This window comes from Dicentrarchus labrax, unplaced genomic scaffold (assembly GCF_905237075.1).
Source record: "Dicentrarchus labrax unplaced genomic scaffold, dlabrax2021, whole genome shotgun sequence".
Classification (NCBI taxonomy): domain Eukaryota; kingdom Metazoa; phylum Chordata; class Actinopteri; family Moronidae; genus Dicentrarchus; species Dicentrarchus labrax.
In genome coordinates this window covers 25783017-25808067 of record NW_026136706.1, presented here as the reverse complement: position 1 = coordinate 25808067, position 25051 = coordinate 25783017, and the positions used below count along the sequence as shown (strand labels likewise).

At 43.1% G+C, this 25051-nt stretch overlaps 2 protein-coding genes across 3 annotated transcripts in view; both read left to right on the top strand.

The window, feature by feature from the left end:
- Window positions 1-8934: 8934 nt before the first annotated feature.
- Window positions 8935-25051, top strand: part of LOC127365317 (uncharacterized) — a 54006-nt gene continuing 37889 nt past the window's right edge. Inside the window, exon 1 of the mRNA XM_051403307.1 lies at window positions 8935-8939. The gene's annotated coding sequence lies outside the window, so the exon portion shown is untranslated. The remainder of the gene's footprint in view (window positions 8940-25051) is intronic.
- LOC127365336 (trace amine-associated receptor 1-like) lies at window positions 22558-24061 on the top strand. Of its 2 annotated transcripts, none has more exons than XM_051403347.1 (2): window positions 22558-22814; window positions 23040-24061. In XM_051403347.1, the coding sequence occupies exons 1-2, from the start codon at window positions 22642-22644 to the stop codon at window positions 23857-23859; spliced, it is 993 nt and encodes a 330-aa protein (XP_051259307.1). In that variant the 5' UTR covers window positions 22558-22641; the 3' UTR covers window positions 23860-24061. The 2 variants fall into 2 exon arrangements, with proteins under 2 accessions (XP_051259307.1, XP_051259308.1); XM_051403348.1 differs by having other exon boundaries at window positions 22722-22853.

Genomic DNA, 25051 nt, shown 5'->3' with positions numbered 1-25051 from the left:
TTCAAGCAGCTCATATTCCAGGCTTGGATAACAAAATTGCAATTGAATTTCAGAAATTTCGCCAGCTGTGCCTGGAGGCAGCGCCATCCAGCCTGACTTGCCCCCCATTCTCTCAAACCGTGTAAGACTAAACACAACGTTGCATTCTTACATCCTATCTGCTGCTCACTATATGCGATCTGGCTTAGCTAAATCTACATTAAAGATGTATGACTCTGCATGGTCTTATTTCACCTCGTTTTGTGCCACCTTCTCTGCAGCAGTTCTGCCCGTCAATATTTCCATCATATGTGCCTTTATAGTTCACCGTTGTGAATCCCGTAAAATGCAGCCATCTTCCATAATCTGCGCTGTTTAGATCTATCCACCATCAGCGTGCTCTGAAATCCATCTGTCCATCTTCTGCTTAATGGCCTTAAGAAAGAAAAACCTCAAGGCAATGATATCCGTCTTCCTTTCACTCTTCCACTTTTGAAAAAGCTAATAACGTACTTAAGGGACGGGTGCTTTGGTCAATACACAGATTTATTATTAGAAACTGTCTTTCTCACTGCTTTTTATGGATTTCTCAGAGGTGGCGAATTCACTACATGCGCAGGATCTTTTAATCCTTCTTATGACCTCACTATTGCTGACATATCAATTAACCCTCACCTCTTCTCTTTATTACTTAAACATTCAAAAACTCATAGGGATAGAAAAGGATCATCAATCATCATTTCTAATCTAATTCTGCTTTTTGTCCCCTGTCTTCTATGACCCGATATCTGAAAAGCCATCCCCGAGCCAGCAGTCAGGAGCCTCTCGTTGCCACAGAGGAAGGAAATTCCATGTACTGAGCCTGGTTTTGAACACGTCTTCGCCTATTTAATTCAATTCAATTCAATTTTATTTGTATAGCGCCAATTCATAACAAAAGTTATCTCAGGACACTTTTCAAATAGAGCAGGTCTAGACCGAACTCCTTAAAACAATATTTACAGAGACACAACAGTATCACCATGAGCAAGCACTTGGCGACAAGGGCAAGGAAAAACTGCCTGTTAAAAGGCAGAAACCTAGGACAGATCCTTCGGCTCTAGGTGGGTGGTCGTCTGCCTCGGCCAGTTGGGGTGAGAGAGAGAGAGAGAGAGCGACAGACAGACAGACAGACAGGTGCACAGCAACAACAGTATTGGAAATGGCAATCTCCACCAGGATCGATAAGAACCTGCAAGACGAGAAAGCACAAGAACTCCAGGGGAGAAGTGAAGTTAGTAACATGCATTAATGGGACATGAATAGGTGCAGAAAGAGAGAGAGGAAGAGAGGAGCTCAGTGCACCATGGGAAATCCCCCGATAGTCTAGGCCTATAGCAGCATAACTAAGGGATGGTTCAGGACTCACCTGATCCAGCCCTAACTATAAGCTTTATCAAAGAGGAATGTCTTAAGCCTACTCTTGAATGTGGTGAGGGTGTCTGCCTCCCGAACCACAACCGGAAGCTGGTTCCACAGGAGAGGAGCTTGGTAACTGAAGGCTCTGGCTCCTGTTCTACTTTTAGAGACTATAGGAACCACAAGTAGCCCAGCATTCAGAGAACGTAGTGTTCTAGTGGGGTAATAGGGTACTATGAGCTCTTTAAGATATGAAGGGGCCTGGACATGAAGAGCTTTGAAGGTGAGGAGGAGGATTTTAAATTCTATTCTAAATTGTACAGGGAGCCAATGCAGAGAAGCTAGTACAAGAGAGATGTGATCTCTTTTTCTAGTTCCTGTCAGCACTCGTGCTGCAGCATTTTGAATTAATTTGAGCATTTTAATGGACATATTGGGTCAGCCTGATAATAAAGAGTTGCAGTAATCCGGCCTTGAAGTAACAAATGCATGGATTAGTTTTTCTGCATCTGTCTGTGATAGGATGTGTCTAATTTTTGTAATATTACGTAAATGAAAGAAGGCAGTCCTGGAGGTTTGCCTTATGTGGGATTAAAATGACAAATCCTGATCAAAGATAACTCCAAGATTCCTGACAGTGGTGCTCGAGGCCAAGGTAATGCCATCTAGAGTAACTATATCTTTAGACAGTGAGTCTCTAAGGTTTTTGGGGCCAAGAACAAGAATTTCGTTTTTTTTCTGAGTTTAACATCAGAAAATTGCAGCTCATCCAGGACTTTATGTCCTTAAGACAAGTTTGTAATTTAGATAATAGATTCATTTCATCGGGCTTGATTGAGAGATATAACTGCGTATCATCTGCATAACAATGGAAGTTAATGGAGTGATTTCTAATAATGTTGCCTTAAGGGAGCATATATATAGTAAATAGTATTGGTCCAAGTACAGAACCTTGTGGAAGTCCATGACCAACTGTAGTATTTATTGATGATTCATCGTTAACATGTACAAACTGCAAACAATCTGATAAGTATGACTTAAACCAGCTTAGTGCGGTTTCTTTAATTCCAATTTGATGCTCAAGTCTCCGTAAAAGAATATTATGGTCAATGGTGTGTTATGATGGACTCTAAATCCTGACTGAAAATCCTCAAATAAACTATTGTTATGTAAAAAGTCACACAACTCTTTGGCGACTACTTTCTCCAGAATCTTAGAGAGGAAGGGGAGGTTAGAAATCGGTCTATAATTGGCTAAAACCCCTGGGTCAAGAGTGGGCCTTTTAAGAAGGGGTTTAATTACAGCTACTTTAAAGGACTGTGGTACATATCCTGATAATAAAGAAAGATGAATCATATCCAGTAAAGAAGTGCCAATTAAGGGTACAACTTCTTTAAGCAGCCTAGTTGAGATTGGGTCTAACAGACAGGTTGATGGCTTCGATGTAGAAATTATTGAAGTTAACTGATGAAGATCGATAGCAGAAAAACAGTCTAAATATATTCTACTCTGCCAAACCTGCGGGCTTCCTCCAGAGCGCTACACTCCTCATTCATTTCGCATAGGGACAGCAACAACTGCAGCGTCTGTAGCCCCTGTCTCCACACTCAAGGCTATGGGTAGATGGTCATCATCTACTTATGAACGTTACCTCCGAGGCCCAAGCAATGCTTGATGTTCAAAAAGCAATGAGTGCCCTGTAACTTGCTGGCTTAAATACAATACAATTAAAGTAAAACTTCTCCATTACACTTAGCTATGTTACCTCAACTTATGTCTGCATAGACGCATTGGTTTAATGTTGTTTCTACTGGAATTGCGCTGCTGGCTCCTCCTACTGGCACTTCCATGTAGCTCATGGAAGGGAGGTTGCCTGGTATGGTTCTTTGTGGGGTCTCTGCTGTCGCTCTCCTTGTATTAAGCTTTATCATGTACGCACAGGGAGAGAAATAGCAGGAGTAGGGCAAGAGAGATAAATAGAGAATGAAGTAAATCAGCTGTATAACAGGAAGCTTGATCACAAGGTATTTGATGCAGCCACTGTCCCCACTGGATGCTAGATATAATTGAGTGTGATGTGTTATTATCTCAAACAGAGTCCTTCCCCGCGCATGCTAAGTGTAAGTTTTGCATACCAATGTACGGTATCCAGTGCTCTGGTTCTTCTTATGTAGCCGTCAATAAAAGGTCATAGTCATAGCACGTTGTTGTCCGAATATTCTTTTGTACATGCGTACAAACAAAACATGTTGTCAGAAGTAAAAACTAATGAGTTTTGAAAAGACATCAAGACATTGAGACATCTACAACACATGGACACTCACGGAAGATGAAGGAAAGGTACTAAAAACATACTTCAGTCAGGACCACTTTGTCAAAATATCTTATATTCCAAGCAGAATTTTACATTTGGCGGTATGGCTCTGTTCTGGGACCTCCTTGTCCTTCCGCGTGCCTATGTGGAAAACCTTAAGGCAGGGAGAGCACACCTCCTGCCCTTCCATGTGCATACATGGAAAGGTTTAAGACAAGGAGAGCGGCAGCAGAGACCCCCAGGGTACAGAACAGAGCAAGCATCAATGGCAATCAGAAAATGACATTGATTAATTAGAAACAACATAAAAAGGAGGAGCTGGGGTGGAGGTGGGTGCAAAAGGCTTGTAGAGGGGCAGCAGAGATAGGCAGGCAGGCTAAAGCAGCTTAAATAAGGCGCCATGTAGATGTTTGCCAATTGGATGCTTGAGGAAATCAGGTGAGCTGTCAGCTGACTGTGTATGGTATCCAATGGGAAGCTTAGAGGAATCAGCTGATGTATGTTTATGACTAGCTGTGATCGTATGATATAGCTGTAACTGAAAGCTAAGCCTGACTTCGTGCCCTGCCTGAACTAACGCTATGCTCAATTTCAGTCAGGACCACTTTTGTCAGAATATCTTACATTCCAAGCAGAGTTTTACATTTGGTGGTATGGCTCTGTTCTGGGACCTCCTTGTCCTTCCATGTGCCTACGTGGAAAACCTTAAGGCAGGGAGAGCACACCTCCCTGCCCTTCCATGTGCATACATGGAAAAGTTTAAGACCAGGAGAGCGGCAGCAGAGACCCCCAAAGAACCATACCAGGCAACCTCCCTTCCGTGAGCTACATGGAAGTGCCATCAAGAGGAGCCAGCAGCGCAATTTTTTGTAAGAAATAAATAACAGTAATAAAGCCAATAATTTATGCAGATACTAGTTTAAGTAACTTGCCTGAAGATTAATAAAGAGATCCCTAAGAAGTTATGCTAAAAGTGTATTTAAATTAAGCCAGCAAAAACACATTTCCCAAACAGCGTTATATTTGGTGGTGTGGCTCTGTATGGGACCTCCTTGTCCTTCCACGTGCCTACGTGAAAACCTTAAGGCAGGAGGCACATCTCCTGCCCTTCCATGTGCATACATGGAAAAGTTTAAGACAAGGAGAGCAGCAGCAGAGACCCCCAAAGAACCACACCAGGCAACCTCCCTTCCATGAGCTACATGGAAGTGCCAGTAAGAGGAGCCAGCAGGACTATAAACCAATACGTCTAAGCAGACACTAGTTGAAATACATGGCTAAGTATACTAGAGATATCCCCAGAAATTTGCTATACATTGATGAATTTAAACCGGAAATTACAGGGCACTCATTGCTTTCTGAGCATCAAGAATTGCTTGGCCTCAGGCCCGAGGTATCGTTCATAAGCAGATAATGAACATTTACCCATAGCCTTAGCGTCGAGACAGGAGCTACGGATGCTGCATTTGTTACTGCTCCTGTGCGAATTGAATGAGGAGTTATTTTAATGTAGATTAGCTAAGCCAGATCGCATATACTGAGCAGTAGATAGCCTGTAGGATTGCATGGTTGTGTTTACTCTAACACGGTTTGAGAAAATGGGGGGCAAATCAGGCTGGATGGCACTGCCTCCGGGCACAGCTGGCGAAATTCTGCAATCAAACCGGGACAAAAATCAGCATTTGTTATCCAAGCATGGAATATGAGATGCTCTAATAATGAATTTACCCAACATAGATAACCAAGTGAGGCGCCTTACAAATCTATTAATGAATGGAACTGAAGAACGCCCTTGTAAATGATGTTGGCAGTTGCCTCATTGTCGCAAAAACATGATTGTTTCCTTGACCAGTCTTTTCCCCACAGAAACATGAAACAACAATTGGATACATTCATTAAAAAAGGTAGAAGAGGCATTAGCTGGCAAGGATGACAGCCATATGTCTGCGAACCACTGATTATTAAAATAACCCCCCAAAACCTACGGAAGGGCGGTTATCATACAGGTCAATCATGCCACTTCTACTGTATGCTTGAATTAATTATATCTCCATTATTTCTGTACGCAACACCGAAAAACCTGTGGATCCATTGCCCTTCCCTAAATTGCCCCTCATGTCTGCTCCCTGTCTTCTAAGCTCAGCAAAGCTGTTCATTAGTGATCTAGTAGATCATAGCAGTCACACTATTAGACCTTGCTGTTGACATAAAGCGCCCAGGGTGAACTGGCACACAGTGTTCGATTAATTTATATGTAATCAATATGCTGCGTCTTTTTATAATTAATGGCAAATGATGATTCTAGCTGCTCATTGTAAAAGAAGGAGATGCCATACCATTATGTCTACGAGATGGAGCACGAAAGCAGTTGCAGTTATTTAAAAGAATCCAGCAGAGAGCCTCTGATAGGTATCAAATATTGGGGCTGCTGTAACAACCAAAGGTGAGCCTAACTGAGAAGTACATTCTCTTAATTTAAACAGAACAGATGCCAGTGTGAAGGTGTAATGCATGACTTAAATGCATCTGTGACATCTGCCTTGGCTAGCCATGTGCCTCTACATGCTTCCTTAATCAACTGATGGCATTGTAGATTATAGCATAAAATAAGGGAAAAGTGCCAGAGGATTTAAACTATTTATGCCTTAGTTTCGCCTTTGCAAGAGCAGATAAATTAATAATTATGTTTTTATTTTATTTATTTTCCCTGAATATTTCCTGGTAGCTATACCTTAATGCTTGTTGAGAAGGCGATTTATGAATGGACCAATATGAACCCTTTTGTTATCCTTTCTTCAGTAAGGCATCGACTATCTCAGCTCTTTCAAAGCAGATTGTAGGTTTTTGCAACCAAGTCAGCCCAGCTAAGAACCATGAACCAGCCCTATAACATATAATTCACTAAACAGCGTTTAGATGCTTTCTTAGCGCCTTCCCCAGCTCAGGGACGTTTACTGGGGTTGAAGGCTGATCTCTCATGCCCCCTTTTTGAGAGGCAGCACGTTCTTCCCTATGGTGATTGGGACTGCGCTTCCCAGCTTCTGCGTCAAAACAAGCTGCTGTGACGTCATCGTCAAGTGCTGCACCTGTGGGACCATGCGCTCTACCTGCAGACAGCGAAGAGGGACACAGGCCAACTGCGGATGAAGACTGGCCGGCCTGACGTGCCGAACCGAACCCTGGACCCTTGAACCCATGACGGCAAGCGACAACCGGATGTTGGACAGAGCTTACAAGCAAGACAGGTGGAGCCGGCCGCTGCGCCTGGGACCCGCGCTCCCCTGGAAGGCAGCGCAGCGCCGGAGCCGGGACCGCAGCGGAGCCGCAGGAGCAATTCCTCCCCCCTTCTGCAGACCCCCCAGAACCAGAGCAGCCGGACAGAACTGCGGATGTTGTTCAAAAGCGACACTCTCCCCAACAGCCGAGATCGCTGCTGAGACTTCACAATGCAGTCGACCCGCCATGATACTCACCGCAGACAGGACAAGTAGAAACAAACGACAAACCACAAGTAACGCACACAACATCCTGGCAAAAAGGCTTGTAGAGGAGCAGCAGAGATAGGCAGGCAGGCTAAAGCAGCTTAAATAAGGCGCCATGTAGATGTTTGCCAATTGGATGCTTGAGGAAATCAGGTGAGCTGTCAGCTGTCTGTGTATGGTATCCAATGGGAAGCTTAGAGGAATCAGCCGATGTATGTTTATGACTAGCTGTGATCGTATGATATAGCTGTAACTTAAAGCTAAGCCTGACTTTGTGCCCTGCCTGAACTAACACTATGCTCAATTATGATCGCTTTGAAGCATACATTATGCCGAAGTCGAATGTCATCTTTGCTAACGAACAGTTTGTGACAGATTTGAGACTGCTTGTAAAGGACTGTAATTATACTAACAGTGATGAGATGAGAAGAGAACGTGTGGTGTTTGGAATCAATTCACCCAGAGTGAGAGAAAAGCTACTAAGCGTTGGCTCCGACTTAACATTGGATAAAGCAGTAGACATTGCCAGGTCTCATGAAATAGCGCAAGCACAGCTTAAAACTATATCTGGTGGCAGCAGTGGCCTGCGCGAGCAGACTGCTCGGCATCAGTCGGCGTTATGTGCAAAAGACATCTGAAAACCGCACCAAGACAAGCTAAAGAGAAACTTTGATTACACACACAAGAAAGGGGAAGACAGAGCTACTGCGAAAATAAGGCCCATAGGCTAAAGGACAGCTGCCCAGCGAAAGGAAAACAGTGCAAGATATGCAACAAATGGAACCATTTTGCAAAAGTATGTCGTTCTGGGCAAGGAAAAGGAGTGCATATAATAAATGGGAATGAGCAAGACCAAACTCCAGACAATGAGGATTTGTTCATTGATGCAGTGACACTAAGAAGCTATGTTAATGATGCAGAGCAGGCCTTTGCAGATGTGCAAGTGGGACCATACCTAGCTGTAATTAGCTTTAAGCTAGACACGGGAGCCACCGCTAATGTCATTTCAACTCGTGTTTTCAGAGGATTGGGAATACAGAACGTACTACAGCAATCAAACTGCCCACTCTATGGCTACAGTGGTGAGCGACTAGTTGTTAGAGGCAAGTGTAACATGAGATGCCAATACAAGGACACTCAGTTAACTTTGAAGTTTCGAGTTGTTGACACACCTGCACCCCAGTACTAGGATTACGAGCATGCCTAGACTTTGGGCTTATCAAACTCATACTATCTGTATCCAGCGCACCTGAGGTATCGGTTATGGATGAATTTGCTGATGTTTTTAAAGGAATAGGATTGTTTCCTGGCAAGTGCACCATTCACATTGATCCCAACGCAGTGCCTGTGGTTCACCCACCACGCCGCATCCCCCTCGCTTTACGTGATCGCCTAGAGGAGGAGCTATAGAACATAGAAAGGCAACAGATCATTGTGAAAGTTACCGAACCAACTGCATGGGTCAATTCAATGGTAGCAGCAGAAAAACCGTGTACAGGCAAGCTGAGAGTGTCTAGATCCCAAGGATTTGAACAAGGTTATCAAGCGACCACATTACCCGCTACCTACTCTCGACGACATCACATTCAAACTAGCAGGAGCCTGCTACTTCAGCGTCATGGATGCCAGATCAGGCTATTGGGCCATAAAGCTCACGGAGGAGTCATCTAAGTTGACTGCATTCAATACTGTGTTCCTCCGTCTACCCTTCGGGTTGAAATCTGCCCAAGATGAGTTTCAGCGGAAAGTCAACAAGATCTATGAAGGTCTACAGGGAGTCACAGCAATAGTCAACGACGTCCTCATCTACGGCAAAAACAAAGACGAGCATGACAAAAACCTCTGTGCTATGTTACAGCGCTCCAAAGAACAGGGAGTTAAGCTCAACCCCGAAAAGAGCACAATATGCACTACTGAGGTTAGTTACTTTGGACATCTCATCACCAAAGATGGAATCAAACCACATCCAGCCAAGATTGCAGCTGTGAGGGACATGGAGCCACCCAAAGACAAGGGTGAGCTAGAAACAATCTTAGGCATGGTTAATTACTTGTCAGTTTGCCCCAGGACTCTCAGGCATCAACGCACCAATGCGTCATCTGCTTAAAGAGTCTAGTGAATTCAAGTGGGATGTACAGCATGACGAAGCATTCAGAAAGCTGAAGGAGCTCATCACACGAGAGCCAGGTCCAGTCTTAACATATTTTGACCCCAACAATGAGCTCAGGCTGCAAGTTGATGCATCGAAGTATGGACTCGGTGCAGTCCTACTACAAGAGGGCAAGCCAATCGGCTACGCATCGAAATCGCTAACAGACAGTGAGGTCAATTACGCACAAATTGAAAAAGAGCTGTACGCCATTCTATTCGGATGCAAGTGGTTTCACCAGTATGTGTATAGACGTCACTTCACTGTGGAGAGTGACCACAAGCCACTCGAGTCCATCATGCGGAAACCAGTGAGAAGTGCAAACAGAGAGCACGAGACATCCTATTTTGGCCAGGGATGAACAAGCAGATCAAGGAGATGGTTGGAAAGTACCACACCTGTCTTGAGCACAGACCTTCCAACACCAAGGAGCCCATGATCAGTCACAAGATCCCAGATAGGCCATGGCAAACCGTCGCTACCGACCTATTCACATGGAACGGCGAGAACTACGTAATCACGGTGGACTATTACAGCAGATACCTTGAACTTGACAAGCTGCGCACCACAACAGCCGCTGCTGTGATACACAAGCTGAAAGCAATATTTGCCAGACATGGAATACCAGAGACTATTATCTCAGACAATGGGCCTCAGTACAAATGTAGAGAGTTTGAAACCTTTGCCAACACTTGGGGCTTTACCCACATCACCACAAGCCCACACTATCCCCAAAGCAATGGACTCGCTGAAAAATGAATGCAGATGGCCAAAACTCTCAAAAAGGCCAAAGCCGACCAAAGAGATCCCCATTTGAGTCTCCTAGACTACCGGAACACTCCTGTCGACAGCTTCAGATCACCAGCTCAACTGCTCGTGTGAGAAGTTACTGAGTCCGGTAACGTGTTACAATCCAAGCTGTCGCACAGGCGGAGGTTTCGAAAAAACAACCCAGGCACAACAGCCGTAAATAAAGAGGAGAAGAAGATGGTTTTAAATCAACAGAAGAAGAAGAAGATGGTTTTGTTTGGAGATGGCAAGATGGCAAGAACAACAACTGATAATTCAACGTTTGTGGTTATACTCGCACTATTTTGAATTTGTCACAGAAATGGATAAACCTCACAGTAAGGTGCACTTTATGTGCGTGTGGGAGGCCGAGGGAACTGTCTACGGCTAAAAATAGTACAAGTAACCTCAAGAAATACCTGGAGAGAGTGCACAGCAACCTTAAGTTAGCGGCTAAACGACCTCTTGCTAGCAAAAAGGTGGAAGATGACGAGCAAATCTAAACAACGAAAGTTGGATTTCTCCAGACCAGAGGTGAAGATGCTTTCCACAGTTTATTTAAGATGAGATACTACAGGTGGTGTGAGAGGTGATTCAATGATTAAAAATTGTTTTAATTTGTTAAGTCATTTGTGTTTGCAGGGGGATTTTCATGGTTGTTATTGTAACATCATCTCAGAATAAGTTACATAACAGTTAAGTAAAACAATAAATAATACATCTCCATGCTTTACAATACTCATAAATGAGACTGTGGGTGGTAATGAACAAAGCCCTCACTAAGAAAAAATATGGATAGAAATATATAAAGTTGAGTCACTAGAGATTTGTGTCTCAGTGTATGAGGAAAAATCATTCATGGAAGACAACCTTTAAAACTATGCAATGTAAATTGAATTTCATATACTTTATTACAGTGTATGAAATCTGATTAAAAGAATACAAGTGAAAATATTAAAAAGCTTAATTTAAAAGAAATACAACCATAAATCATCAATCACAGTGAGACATTCTCTACTACAAGTTGAGTCTGATTTTTATGATTAAGTGTGGCACTGGGTATTTGTGAAGACAGTGTAATATTAGGTATATGTGAGGACAGTGTAATATTAGCTATTTTTGAAGACAGTGTAATATTGGTTCCCCCCTGATTTTTTTGTGGTTATTTTCCCTGCTAAGAACAATATGGTCAGCAGAGGGTGCTCTGTGCATTTTACTATGGCATCAGTAGCAAACGCCAATAGAGAAGAAGTTGTTAGTACGTAAAGAGTAAGAATGCAAGCAAAGGAGAGCGCTTCTAAATAATACTGTGTTATATTTCCAACAAGAAATTAAATGTGTTGCACAAGAGTGGGCGTCAAGTCATTCTTGTACATGTAACATATTTTGGCGAGCCAGCCAGGAGGAGGCAGAAGAGGTATCATCATCATCATCTCAAACCCCCCTCCTTCATCAAGAGCCAAACCTTCATCAATCTTCTGTTAGATGGATAACAGCCAGCTTCTGTGAGATAGAGTGAGCGCAGCCCTATGGCAGCTGGGGGAGGAATCTCTCATAGATGTCTGCAGGTACCTGAAATGTGGTGGCCTGGACAGTGGAGAGCCCTACAGCAAGGCACGAAGGGCGGTCATCAAGATTGCAGAAAGCGTGCTGGATGAGATTTAGGAAAATTAAGAGGACGATGAGGTTAGTCAGTTTTTTACTGACTTACAAACATTTATTGAGAAACTAAACGAAGGATGCCTGCAGCCAGATAAGGAGACATCCGCAGAGGAGTCTGGTATAAAGAAAGGACTAAAAGAAGTACTTCCTGCCATGCCATCCTTTCCAAAGAACCCTAGACTCTCTCTCACATGCTGCCGGAGGTAACATTGAGAAGGGAGTTTAAGATTGCTGGGCAAATTGGAGACAGCGGGCAGAAAGAGAGATTATTTTACCTATTACTGAAGTGGTCATCAGGGCTGTCAGTCCAGGGCTCCCCTTGAGAGACATGCTAGAGATTAAGTGTGGGCTGACCCTTTCTGCACTTCACACGATTCTGAAGGGTCACTACAAGGTAGACAGCTCCACAGACCTCTATCACCAGCTTATAAATCTCCCAACAGCCAAAAGAGTCTGCCCTGAACTTTATATTCCATGCAATTGAGCTCAAGGAGAAACTTTTATGGAAAGCAACAAATGAAGACACTGAGGAAGAGTACAGCAGAGCCACCGTTCAGCGCAAGTTCCTCCGCTCAATTGAAACTGGACTATTAAGTGACTCTGTGAAATTTCACATCCTGTCCCACATCGGTGACGTGAGTATAACAGATGAAGAACTAATTGAAAGAGTAAATGAAGCTGCAAAGGTTGAAAGTGAGAGGCAGGAGAAACGGAAAAGGTGCACTGTTGTTAAAAGCCCTAAGGTGCAGGAGTTCAAATCAGAAATTCAGACAGACTCAGCACCTACTCAGGGTCCCTTTTAAATCAAAGGAGTCGAATGCAACAGTGACAGTCAAAACAGTGAAAGGGAAAGAGACTAAATCAGACAACATGAACACGCAATAGATAATGGAAGAACTCCGCACAGAAATGAAGCAGATGTTTCAGACTGTAATGGAAATGAGTCTCCGTCCCCCTGGAGTGAAACAGCGACCGAGAGGGTGTCAAAAGTGCAGAGAAGAGAGAGTGGGTGAAGACTGTTCACACTGTTTCAAGTGCGGGCAAGAGGGCCACTTGTCTCATGGATGCACGTCACTGTAGGGGATACACTACTTTTTCATTATTATTAGTATTTAATCACTAGTGATTAATAATACACTCGTAAATGGGGCACCACCTCCTTGTTTAGCTACTGGAATAATCCGGAGGAAATTATTCCGCCGATCTAATCAAATCAATTTTAAATCAATTTATTAAGTTTCAAAATCTATATTTAATCTCATATTTCTGAAGTAGTGATTTCTTTTACACGATTCATCGATTTCCCCGCATCAAATCAAACCTGCACCAACAAGGACATACGGTTATATATGTTTATTAACTAAACTAATGCAGAGTAAATAGCATGAAATGATAAACAAACAAATGACAACAAGTAACAGAATATGTGGACAATATATGAATTATTACTATTAGGTGATTCAGGAGTGATGGTGGATTTTGCGATGCGGCAGTAAGTTTAAAATATTACGAGAGTAAATTTTAGAACTGAGAGGCCCTAATCCAAAATTCTCTTAAACTTAAAAGATGGGAATCAAAGCTTATAGACAGACACCAGCTCTTCTTCATGTGTGTGAATCTGGCCGTGTACCGGAGAGTCAGCCTACTTTGTTTGTAGATGGAACTTGGAAGGATTTCAGGTCCTTGGCTTTTAGCTCAACTGCGGCTTTGCGTCACCGGTCCAACAGGCTGAGGGAAGTTGCGTCTCGTCCCTGGTTCCAGTGGCAATCTCTCCAAAAGGCCCAGCGCGGCGTGTGCGCTAGTGAGTGTTGGGGGGCAAGGTGGCTGGAGAATAATGTCTTTATTCGGCTGGAAACGTTTATACGTCTTCTTGAGCAGTCAACTACTGCGACGTCCTTCTGACTGATGATGAATGTCTTAGAGTGGTTGGTCTTCATCTTTGATTGTAAACTAATTCAGCTTCTTGTTTAAAAATAACTGGAGGATGAAACGCTGGCCTGGCGAATTCTCCAAGAAAGTCCAAGAATTTGATTAAATTCACTTTCTGTGAAAAGGCGACAATACTTGACGATAAGACTACAAAAATATAAAAGAAGAAATTCGTTTGTGTCTTGAGCTTTCAAAATAAAAGTACTTGAAAAGTACTTCAGCACAGCAAGTTATTACTTGAGGAAAAATTAACACGTGTTGCAAACAAAGTAAAATAAAGTACGGAAATTATAGAAAAAGCGAGAATAAATAACGAGTTGATACAAGAGAGAGAAGAAAAGCGAGAGAGAAGAGAAGAGAAGGGAAGAGAAGAGAAGAGAAGAGTGACCGGAGTCTATCTCTTATAGCTTTTATTCTTGAGGCGGAACTGGACGAGAGGAGCTGACCGCGCGCGTCACTTCCTCTGGTGATAATTTGATATACGTAACTTTATCAACTTACTCCTATCGTGTTTTAAAGTTTCGAGATCATAATTCACCGTTCACAGAACCCACCATGACTTAATACATAGTTCACATGTTTTAACATAACATAACCGAAATTACTTAATGTAAAAGAAAAGTGGAACTGATTAAAGTCATTAAATCATTAATCATTAAACACGCACATAAAACAGCACTGATGGACTGTACATATTTCGTATAGTGCTATAGCTTAATCCTTGTTATAACAAATATGTGTCAGGCATTTACTTATTGTATTACTATACAGTTATCAAACAAAGTTCGTTTTGAAAGTACCTTACGCTATACCAGAACCTTACCAAAAGGTGGCACTGTGGCTCCATCAAACATTCAGAGATTTTACACATGATTTTGTAACTTAGTCCAATCTGATGACAGAAACATCAGACAAACATTACATTTGCGTCCTTCTCATGCTGGATGGCAATCTGTTAATTAGGAGGAGATGAAATTTTACCATAATACTCCAACAGAACTAAATCTATATCTGTGCAACTGCTGTTACTGCTTCCTAGATTGGAATGTCCACTATCAAAAGAAAACATCGTAATTTACACTTTAGAGGAAGGGGTGTCAGAATGCCAGATGTGGATTCCAGAGGAGTTTCTCTCTGGAGGTGGACCTGTCAGACTAGAGATGTAAACACATTTCAGGGATATCTAACCCTGATTTACAATCAAAAAGGCATTTAGTTATCACACACGATCCACTTTAGGTGTAGGGTGTCGTTCTGACCTGTGGAGAAGTCAGTGTTCTGTTAAAGAGGATAAAACATATTGACACCTTAGAGATCCCATCTGAGAATCTGAAAAGAACCAGGCTCTCTGTGCAGGAGACTGTCGGCGCCACAGTCTCACCTCCCCTCCTGGGTCAAAAAGGTCAAAGGGAAAGAGGAGGCCTTGAAAACTCTCCTGGTGGAACAAAATCAAAATAATATGATGATTGTTGAATTAAGAGACAGATAAAGCGTCTCTTGTAGAGGAAGACGAGGACAAGGTCCTACATCACAGAGACCCTTGTCGGGAAATGGGCGCGGACTACAGGAGAGGGACCACCAGTAGTCCAAGACAGAGCGTCCAAAGATAAACAAGTGCCAGTCAGTTCAACAGTCTCCCCAGAGATAACACCCAAAGAGACAGCAACAGACACCTCACTAGCTGTGAACGAGGTTCAGTATCTACCCACCAAGGACCAATCACGACTAGTGGGACTGGTAGGAAAGAGATGTATGATCAGTTGTTTCATGAACAACCACCCAGTTAAAGTACTGTGGGACACAGGGGCCCAGTCTAGCATTGTAAATGACATCTGCCCCACACAGTCATAAGGCCTATCTCAGAGCTTTTGGAGGAAGAGACCCTGACAGTTCTTGCTGCCAATGACACGCCTATCCCCTACATTGGCTGGATCGAGGTTAGCTTTAGGCTGGACAGTGACCCCCACAGGGTGAGTGACCTACAAGTTCCTATACTGGTGTCTAGTGATAGAGCAGTTGCCAGTGACCCCATTATAGGGTACAATGTCATTGAGGCTGTCATCAACAGAAATGAGGGCAAGACTAAAGGAGGAAGAAAGCAGCTAGCACACAAAGTGAGTAAAGCTTTTGCCATCACAGTGAAAACTGCTCAGAATGTGGTCACGCTGATGCAGGACAGTGGTTCCGATCCAGAAACTGGAGTAGCACGCACAGGTGGGAAAAGGGTGCCCCTGCCGGCTATCCATGTCACCACAATCTACATTCGGGCACATGTGGGTTCACAAGCAAGGGGCCAAAACATGCTGTTTTCGCTTGACATGCTCAACCCCCCACCAGAGGGTGTGATTTTCAATGAAGTACTGGTGCGTATCCCTGGGAGAAAAGTACCATACATACCAGTCCCAATAACAAACACCACTGACCACATGGTTTACCTGGATCGCCATAAGGTTGTTGGACACCTGGAATCAGTCAAGACAGTATACTCAGCAGCCATTCAGCACAGAGAGAACGAACCAGCACCCAGCAAGACAGACAACGTAGAGTTTAAGTCCAAAGAGACACCTGGCACATCACAACCTGTTGACAAAGGAGATGAAAGACCCAAGTCATGGGACCCCCCAGTGGATCTCAAACACCTGACTGAAACTCAACAGGAAGCAGCAAAGAAAGTATTGAGGGAGGAATGTCAGGTCTTTGCATTACATGGTGACAATGTAGGCTAGATCCCATCTCTTAAGATGCACATCACCCTCCACGACACCAGCCCAGTGCAAAAGACCTATATGTCCGTTCCAAAGCCTCTTCACAACGAAGTGTTCTACAGGATCTGTTGAACAAGGGCTGGATAACCCCATCGTGGTCTCCATATTCATCGCCAGTGGTATGTGTACGCAAGAAGGACGGCAGTCAACCGCAAGTCAGTTCCTGACCGTCATCCGATCCCAAGGATCCAGGACATGCTGGATACGCTGGGGGGAAGCTCATGGTTCTCTGTGTTAGACCAGGGTAAAGCGTACCACCAGGGATTCCTAGATGAAGAGAGCTGGCCGTTGACAGCTTTCATCACGCCTTGGGGGCTCCACGAATGGGTACGCATTCCCTTTGGTTTGAGCGCGGCACCAGCAGAGTTTCAGAGGAGCATGGAACACTGCCTGGCTGGCCTGAGAGACACAATTTGCCTCCCGTACTTGGACGACAACCTAGTGCACAGCAGCAGCTTCGAGGAACACTTGGACCATGTGCGCCTTGTCCTCCAGCACTATAAGGAACATGGTGTGAAGCTGATTCCGAGGAAATGTGAACTGTTCAAGCGCAGTGTGAGGTTCCTGGGCAAGATGGTGACAGGAGAGGGTTACACAATGGACCCTGTGGAGGTTGCACCGGTGAAGGCTTTAAAAGAGAGAACACCTACAATTGTCGGGGACAATTGCTGGGGTTCCTTTCTTATTACCGCCCTTTCATCCCAAACTTTTCCTGCAGGGCAAAGTCACTGTACAACCTACTGACTGTCTCCAAACCTGAGGGAACCTCCCCCACACCCAAAATCACAGACAGAGAGACATACAAGACATACAAGAAAGACAAAGACAGGCCACTTACAGTGGGTACGGAAAGTATTCAGACCCCTTTACATTTTTCACTCTTTGTTTCATTGCAGCCATTTGCTAAAATCAAAAAAGTTCATTTTATTTCTCATTAATGTACACTCAGCACTCCATCTTGACAGAAAAAAACCAGAAATGTAGAAATTTTTGCAAATTTATTAAAAAAGAAAAACTGAAATATCACATGGTCATAAGTATTCAGACCCTTTGCTCAGTATTGAGTAGAAGCACCCTTTTGAGCTACTACAGCCATGAGTCTTCTTGGGAATGATGCAACAAGTTTTTCACACCTGGATTTGGGGATCCTCTGCCATTCTTCCTTGCAGATCCTTTCCAGTTCTGTCAGGTTGGATGGTGAACGTTGGTGGACAGCCATTTTCAGATCTCCCCAGAGATGCTCAATTGGGTTTAGGTCAGGGCTCTGGCTGGGCCAGTCAAGAATGGTCACAGAGTTGTTTTCCGAAGCCACTCCTTTGTTATTTTAGCTGTGTGCTTAGGGTTATTGTCTTGTTGGAAGGTGAACATTCGGCCCAGTCTGAGGTCCTGAGCACTCTGGAAGAGGTTTTCTTCCAGGATATCTCTGTACTTGGCCGCATTCATCTTTCCTTCAATTGCAACCAGTCGTCCTGTCCCTGCAGCTGAAAAACATCCCCATAGCCTGATGCTGCCACCACCATGTTTCACTGTTGGGATTGTATTGGGCAGGTGATGAGCAGTGCCTGGTTTTCTCCACACATACCGCTTAGAATTAACGCCAAAAAGTTCAATCTTGGTCTCATCAGACCAGAGAATCTTATTTCTCATAGTCTGGGAGTCCTTCATGTGTTTTTTGGCAAACTCTATGCAGGCTTTCATATGTCTTGCACTGAGGAGAGCTTCCGTCGGGCCACTCTGCCATAAAGCCCCGACTGGTGCAGGGCTGCAGTGATAGTTGACTTTGTGGAACTTTCTCCCATCTCCCTACTGCATCTCTGGAGCTCAGCCACAGTGATCTTTGGGTTCTTCTTTACCTCTCTCACCAAGGCTCTTCTCCCATGATTGCTCAGTTTGGCTGGACGGCCAGGTCTAGGAAGAGTTCTGGTCGTCCCAAACTTCTTCCATTTAAGGATTATGGAGGCCACTGTGCTCTTAGGAACCTTGAGTGCTGCAGAAATTCTTTTGTAACCTTGGCCAGATCTGTGCCTTGCCACAATTCTGTCTCTGAGCTCCTTGGGCAGTTCCTTCGACCTCATGATTCTCATTTGCTCTGACATGCACTGTGAGCTGTAAGGTCTTATATAGACAGGTGTGTGCCTTTCCTAATCAAGTCCAATCAGTTTAATTAAACACAGCTAGACTGCAATGAAGGAGCAGGACCATCTCAAGGAGGATCAGAAGAAATGGACAGCATGTGAGTTAAATATGAGTGTCAGCGCAAAGGGTCTGAATACTTATGACCATGTGATATTTCAGTTTTTCTTTTTTAACAAATTTGCAAAAATTTCCACATTTCTGTTTTTTTCTGTCAAAATGGGGTGCTGAGTGTACATTAATGAGAAATAAAATGAACTTTTTTGATTTTAGCAAATGGCTGCAATGAAACAAAGAGTGAACATTTTAAAGGGGTCTGAATACTTTCCGTACCCACTGTACCTTCACACGCACCCATACAGTGGACTAGTTCACACCAGGAAGTGTTGAACCAGCTGATCAATGCACTCACAGAGCCTCCTGTCCTCAGGTACCTGGACTTTGCCCAGCCCTTTGTGCTGCATGATGATGCTTCCCAGGATGGATTGGGTGCTGTGTTGTATCAGCGTAAGCAAGGGAAGATGTGAGTGATAGCATATGGCTTCCGCACCCTTAGTAGGAGTTTTTAGCGTTGAAATGGGCCATCTGTGAACGTTTCCGTGACTACTTGTATCATGCCTCGTCATTCGTAGTGTACACAGACAACAACCCATTGACGTATGCACTCACTACTGCAAAACTCAATGCCATGGGGCACAGATGGGTGGCGGAACTGGACGACTACAACTTTACCATACGCTAACACCCTGGGAAAAACAACTCAGATGCTGACGGGCTGTCTCGGATGCCTTTGAACATTGAGGATTACATGAACAACTGTACTGCAGAAGTCACTCAAGAGGCAATAGGTGCGTCTATTGAGAGCATGACAGTGGAAAGGAAAGACCCTTGCCAGCGTATTGGATTGGTCAATATTAGTGCTTTGAGCCTAGTGGAAGACTGTGGAGGTGGCAGTACTGGTCAGCCTCTTGCTCCAGCCCAAATTCGCAAGGCTCAGGAAGAGGATGAAATCCTGTCTAGAGTCCTCTGGAATCAGAACAAAAGACTGAGCAGAACTGAGGTTAAAGCTGAGCAACCTGCAGTGGTCACACTGTTGAAACAATGGCGAAAGATCTGTGTGGATGAGGATGGTGTCCTGCGCCAAAAACTGTGGCTGATAAGATTTTCAATGACTTTGCTCTCAAGTTTGGCTTCCCAAGCAAGTTGGGGGGAGACAAGGCCCATGGAAGCTACGAGGACTACGTGAGCCATTGGAAAAGGAGAATGCAAGAGGCATACCAGATTTCTGCCAGAAATGCGGACAAGGGAGCAGCACGTGGAAAGGCCCACTATGACAAAAAAGTGCAGGGTAGAGATCTTCAACCAGATGATCGGGTCCTTATCCGAAACCTTACTCCCAGGGGTGGGCCTGGAAAGATCAAGTCTTACTGGGAGAACCAGGTTTACAAGGTGAAGGAGGTAAACTTTATGATGATGGTCATAGCATTTGTGAACTGCCTCCCCAACATAGATGTGCAGCCCATACACTAAATCTAATTGCAAATAATGAAGTTGACAAATGGCTGGCATCTAATCAAGACTCAAGGGCTGTGTATCGTAGTATCGAAGAGGTCAGTGAAAAAAAGGCTAATTGTTCCCACAATAACTCGTTGGAACTCATTCTGTGATGCCTACAAGGGTATCATTGAAATGCCCATGCCAACATCAATAAGCTTTGCACACAGCTTCACATTAAATGCATGAATGAGAAGGAATACCAGTTTCTCAAAGAATACTGTTTGATCATGAAACCTTTCACCGTAGCACTTGACATTTTGCAGGGTGAGGACACTTGTTTTTACGGTACACTTCTGCCAACTTTGGAAATTCTGATGGCCAAAACCCTCGCAATTAAAAATGGCCTGTCAAAGATGACTGGTGAACTGCCTGACATCATTGTGAAAGCAATCAAAAGCCGGTTTGCAGCAACTTTTGACTCCAAGGATGCATTGCTGGCTGCTGTCTCAATGCCGAAGTTTAAGCTTCGCTGGGTAAGTGAGAAACCAAGAAAAGACTACATCAAGTCCCTTCTCACTACAGAGTGCAGCTCCTTGTCAGAGGAACCTCGAGCCCAGATGCCTGATCCTCATCCAGCTGCTGCTGCTGCCGCCCCCAGTGAGGATGACTTTTTTCTTTTGATGCACAGCTAGATGACTCAAATGCACCCATGTCTGTGGAAAGAAACAGAGGCAATAGATTATCTTAAATCTGCCCCTGTGATGGAAAGCCTGCACCACTTTCCAAGAGTTAAAAAAGTGGCATAACGCTGCAACACCATCCAGTGCACCAGTCAAAAGACTTTTCAGTGTAGGAGGACACCAAAAGCGAAACCGTCTTGGTGATGAACGCTTTCAGCGGCTTCTCCTGTTGCGCTATAACAAATACTTGTAGTATGGAGTAGTTCTGTAGAGCCTTAGGCTAAGGTCAAGGCTAAATGCCTTCAGTAGTTGTGTTCATCATTATCAGCTTTTGTTTGGCTGTATATTTTCCTCAGTTGTACTGTATATTTAGCTCTTGTTTGGCTGTATATTTTGTCTATTAAGACTTTGTTGTTTGGTCCTAACCAAAATATTAATAGGCTCTAAGCATAAGTTCCTTGTAAAGTCTCTGTGGGACTGAAATGAGCCATATTTTGAAATGTTGAATGTGTGCATTATTTATGCTGTTCTCATGCTCTTTTTTATTACTGCTATTTCAGGGCAGGATATATGCTCAGTTTCTAAAATACTTAATTACAAAACATGCCCTGTCTCGTGGCTGTTAGACCTCATTCTTGAAGTGCACTTTTATTTTATTATTGAAATAGTATAACCTATTAACATGTTTAATTTCATGGAAATGTAACCTTTTTGTTAAATTTTTGTGTGGCCGCACTTTGTAACTCAGGAGCTAATAAATGAGGCATAGAAAGAGAGTTTGTGTCATGTTGTGTAAAGGTTTTGGTTGTTTAATTATTCTATATCATTACATTATTGTAATTCAGCTATTCATGGTAACCACTACTTGCAGATGCAATATAGACCTCATTAGACTTTAATGTTGCCCCCCCCAACTATATTTATGAGTAACTACAGTTAATTGAGGACTATTCGCAATGACAAAATATTGCGCGCCTTCATTTTGTAATGCCTTGTACTAAATGTTTATTTTGGTGAAAGTAACTAAAAAGTAATGAGTAACTTATTACTGTACAAAGAAGGTAATATTGTAAAGAAACTTATTACTTTCAAATGCAAGTAACTAGTAATATGAAATATATTACATTTTGGAAGTAACTTGCCCACCACTGCACACCGCACATACAGCCAGGGAGACAACCCCTCTCACTGTCCCCTACAAGACAAGGTCTGGGCAAGAAGTGAAACCCAGGGCTATTTTGGATTTGTAATCGTATGTAAAAGGGTCTTGGCAGATCGCTGCCCTTAACAAAACAAAAAAAAATTGTAAAATGTTATTGATTATTGAGTTTTATTGAGGAAATAAGTTCATCAACACCAGTGTGTATGTAATTGTTCAAGATAGAACAAAGAACAGCAACAGTTCTATGTATAGTGGTAACACTGAGTTTTGTTTGATATATGGGATTGCAGAGCACATTAAGCATGGTTACTAATGCTACACTTATATCCAGAAGGATGGCGTTAACCTACATATATAAGCATCCTTTTGTTTTGTTTTGTTTTGTTTTTTTTAAAAGAAAAGGGATGTAATATTCTCATAGAATATGCTGGATGTTCGATTTAATGTATTTGATGCAGCCACTGTCCCCACTGGATGCTAGATATAATTGAGTGTGATTTGTTATTATCTCATACAGAGTCCTTCCCCACGCATGCTCAGTTTAAGTTTTGCATACCAGTGTACGCTATCCAGTGCTCTGGTTCTTGTTATGTAGCCATCAATAAAAGGCAGAGTCATAGCACGTCATTGTCTGAATATGCTTTTGTACACGCGTACAAACAAGACAGCCAGAAATCAGCAACTTTTCTTCTCTCTCTGAAGATGGAGACTCTAGAAGGAGCTGAACTCTGCTTTCCACAACTTCTTAACCTTTCCTGCAGGAAACCCATGCCGCCTCAGTCTGATGCCATGTTGATTTACATTCTGCTGACCTCTATCTCTCTGCTTACTGCAGCTCTCAACCTGCTGGTCATCATCTCTATCTCCCACTTCAGGCAGAGATATATAAGCTAATTTATTTACATAATGAAAATGTACAAGAATCCCATGTCTTCTTTTTAATGTGAATGTTCAAGATAATAATAACTGTGTGTGCTTTACTAGAAAATATGACATTTTTAAACATAATGTACTGACAAAATAATTAAAGCTGACACCCATAAGAATGCCATTGCTAACTACTACTATTGATGACAATGTCATAAATTCTTCTTCTCCAGGCAGCTCCACAGCCCCACCAACCTCCTCATCCTCTCCCTGGCTGTCTCAGACTTCTTTGTGGGCCTGCTGCTGATGCCGGTGGAAATCCTTTTCACAGAGACTTGCTGGTTCCTGGGTGACCTCATGTGTGCTCTGTATTATTATGTGGATTTTATTATTACCTCTTCTTCGGTTGGAAATATGGTGCTCATATCAATTGATCGTTATTTGGCTATTTGTGATCCTCTACGTTACACCAGCAGAGTTACACTGGACAGAACAAAAATTTGTGTTTGTCTGTGCTGGATCTGTTCTATTTTCTATAATAGTCTAATTTTAAAGGACTTCCTGAGGCAACCTGATTCTCAGAATTCCTGCTACGGAGAGTGTGTTGTGGTCCTTAACTATATCACAGGAGTTGTTGACTTTATCTTTACCTTTATTGGCCCTATTACTGTCATCATAGTTCTGTATATGAGAGTATTTGTGGTGGCTGTGTCTCAGGCTCAAGCTATGCGATCACACATCACAGCTGTCACACTCCAGGGTTCAGTGCGTGTAACTGCTAAGAAATCTGAGGTGAAAGCAGCCAGAGCGCTTGGTGTTGTAGTGGCTGTGTTTCTAACATGTTTCTGTCCATATTACTCTCCATCCTTTGTAGGCCAGGATATTGAAGACAGTAGTTCATCCTCACCTTTTGTAGTCTGGCTGCTGTATTTTAATTCCTGTCTAAACCCGATGATCTATGCCTTTTTTTACCCCTGGTTTAGAAAATCTATTAAACTCATTGTTACACTTAAGATACTGCAAACTGACTCCTGTGATGCTAACATGATGTAGGGAGAGACTGGTGAGTAACATCAATAAAACTTTATGTGGATATGGAAATGTATTTGCTGTTGTCAGTGAGTCAGACAATTAATTGTGTTCATTGTCATTTACTACATCTCAAACTATCATGCTTCTGTAATTCTTATAGTGACAGTGATATTCATATCAATATGTAATAAATAAATAAATAATTAAATACACCATTAAATAATTACTTGAATGTGTCATTAATTAATGAAAATACTGATTCATTTTATGTAAAAAACATATAGGTCTGGTGCCGGTAACACAATAATGGCATGGACTGGTGTTTTTGGGCTAAATCCTCATAGGAGGGCCACTTCAATGTTCAAGTACAAACTTTCTGAAGATGTTTCTATTACTAACATTATACAAAAAGAAACCTGCTCTCTTCTTATCATCTCCCTTTGACCTTTGCCAGTGTTTTGCACCAAACAAAATATATTTTTTAAATTAAATTCAGTTCAATTCAGTTTTATTTGTATAACGCCAATTCATAACAGAAGTTATCTCAGGACACTTTTCAAATAGAGCAGGTCAAGACCGAACTCTTTATAACATTATTTACAGAGACCCAACAGTACCACCACGAGCACGCACTTGGCGACAAGGGCAAGGAAAAACTGCCTGTTAAAAGGCAGAAACCTAGGACAGATGCTTCGGCTCTAGGTGGGTGGTCGTCTGTCTCGACCAGTTGGGGTGAGAGAGAGAGAGAGAGACAGGCAGACAGACAGGTGCACAGCAACAACAGTATTGGCAATCTAGCAGGACCATGGCAGGAGGCTCCACCAGGTCTGATAAGAACCTGCGAGACGAGAAAGCACAAGAACTCCGGGGAAGAAGTGAAGTTAGTAACATGCATTAATGGGACATGAATGAGTGCAGAAAGAGAGAGAGAGGAAGAGAGGAGCTCAGTGCATCATGGGAAATCCCCCGATAGTCTAGGCCTATAGCAGCATAACTAAGGGATGGTTCAGGACTCACCTGATCCAGCCCTAACTATAAGCTTTATCAAAGAGGAATGTCTTAAGCCTACTCTTGAATGTGGTGAGGGTGTCTGCCTCCCGAACCACAACCGGAAGCTGGTTCCACAGGAGAGGAGCTTGGTAACTGAAGGCTCTGGCTCCTGTTCTACTTTTAGAGACTATAGGAACCACAAGTAGCCCAGCATTCAGAGAAC